The sequence below is a fragment of the Momordica charantia genome, unplaced genomic scaffold (genome assembly GCF_013281855.1).
Source record: "Momordica charantia cultivar OHB3-1 unplaced genomic scaffold, Mcharantia_2.0 BLBB01000125.1, whole genome shotgun sequence".
Lineage (NCBI taxonomy): Eukaryota > Viridiplantae > Streptophyta > Magnoliopsida > Cucurbitales > Cucurbitaceae > Momordica > Momordica charantia.
The window spans coordinates 81,660-83,348 of record NW_028275281.1 but is presented as its reverse complement, the minus strand read 5'-3'; the positions used below and the strand labels follow the sequence as shown (position 1 = coordinate 83,348).

General features: G+C 45.4%; 1 protein-coding gene across 1 annotated transcript; it reads right to left on the bottom strand.

Moving 5' to 3' along the window:
- Positions 1-223: 223 nt before the first annotated feature.
- Positions 224-1,004, bottom strand: LOC148207614 (uncharacterized). The gene is made up of 2 exons (XM_088118394.1): positions 928-1,004; positions 224-839 (listed from the first exon to the last, which is right to left on the bottom strand). Exons 1-2 carry the CDS (start codon positions 1,002-1,004, stop codon positions 224-226), a joined length of 693 nt encoding a protein of 230 aa, XP_087974520.1.
- Positions 1,005-1,689: the final 685 nt, after the last annotated feature.

Here is a 1,689-nt window from a genome sequence, read left to right as displayed (position 1 = left end):
TTCTTCCAGTTGTTGAGTTCGTTTAGTTGGAATAATGGATTTGCCTTGTGGTGTTGTCCACGGAGGACGCTTAGCTGAAAATTTATAGAATTGATGTTTTATTTTTGTGTTAATTTTGACGTATTGAACAGAGTTGAAGCTTTATTTTATATAAATATTTCAAAGGGAGTTGTTTATCTCGGGTTTAGAGATAATATTTGACAGGGGGTTTAATTAAAGTTACCTAGAATAGTGTAAAATATTCTGGGGCGTTACACAGGGACTCAACCTGGTCCTTGAGGTCTCTGCAATCGGCTGTGTCATGTCCACGGTCTCGGTGGAATTTGCTATACTTGCTCCTATCCTTCTTGGCGACATCACCCCTGGAGCATTCCGGCCATTGCAACAGGTTATCAACGGGGCTTCCATCCATTTGAGCAAGTATCTGGTGTACCGAGATGCGAGTGGGAGTGTATTTCCCGTATCTCGGTGGTCGGTCGGCTCTAAAATCTGACCGAGCCCCACTGGGCTCTCTCTTCGCAGCCGATCTCTCTGCCGATTTCCCTTTGTTGCACCGAGTCGCGACGCCTGGATTTCTGTCCAGATATTGGGACGCGAGCATCTCCTCTCCAGCTAAGTGCCTATTAATCCGGGCTGTGAGTTCTACCATAGACCTAGTAGGGTACTCACCGAGTGATCGTACAAGTTTACTTTCTTTGATGCCTTGAGAAGGTGCCCATAGGGCCACACTTTCATTGCAGTTGGGTACTCGGAGCCTCTCATTCGAGAACCATGCGACATACGCTTTTAGAGTCTCGCCTGGCTTCTGCTTGATCGAGGAGAGATGGGCTTCTGTTCGCCTATTATCAGGAGTAATAGAATTGGTCTACGAACTTGCTCGCTAGGTTCTGGTAGCTCCCAATCGAGTGTGGAGCCAAATCCTGGAACCATTGGCAAGCGGGTCCGATGAGGGTTCCAGAGAAACCCTTGCACTGTTTAGCGTCATTGTTCCCCGCCTGCCTCATTGCATCGTGGTACGATGTGGCGTGGTCCACGGGGTGTGCTGATCCATCGTATTTCTCCAACCGGGGGCCCTTGAACCCCTTCAGAAGATCTACGGATAAGATGCTGGCTACTGAAGGGTTCTTCGATGATCTTGGAGGGTTCGTATTGGGTGGTGTGGCCGACGCCCCCAGTTCCGAGTTCGCTTGTTACTTGATTGAAGATCTCTTCTTTGACCCGATCTAGATCTTCTCAGACGAGCTCGGTTTGGGACCCGTTGTGATATGAACCAAGGTGCTCCCTTTGTCATGCCTCATGGACCGATTACAAGATCAAGAGCTCGGAAACTTCAACAAGTCTTACTACTTTGTGTCCAAGCGTTCATAAACTCAACACGAGAATTAAAGGAAGATGTGCAAGATGTTGGAACAATTCACTACAATTTGGTGCAAGTTGTGCATTTCTAAGTATTTTTAAGACAAGTAAAAGTCCACTTGGTCAAGGTCAAAATCAACTTCATAAAGACAAGTCAAAGTCAACTTATTCAATTCAAAAACCAAGTCAAACACTCCCATCCCTAATTATGGACGGGATTGCACTTATTTTGGTTGGCTTTTCCATGTTCTTAACCTCTTCATTTACTTGTTTTTTCATTTACTTAAGTTATAACTTTTCATTTGCAAGCCTTTTCATTTCTTGTAAGTTATG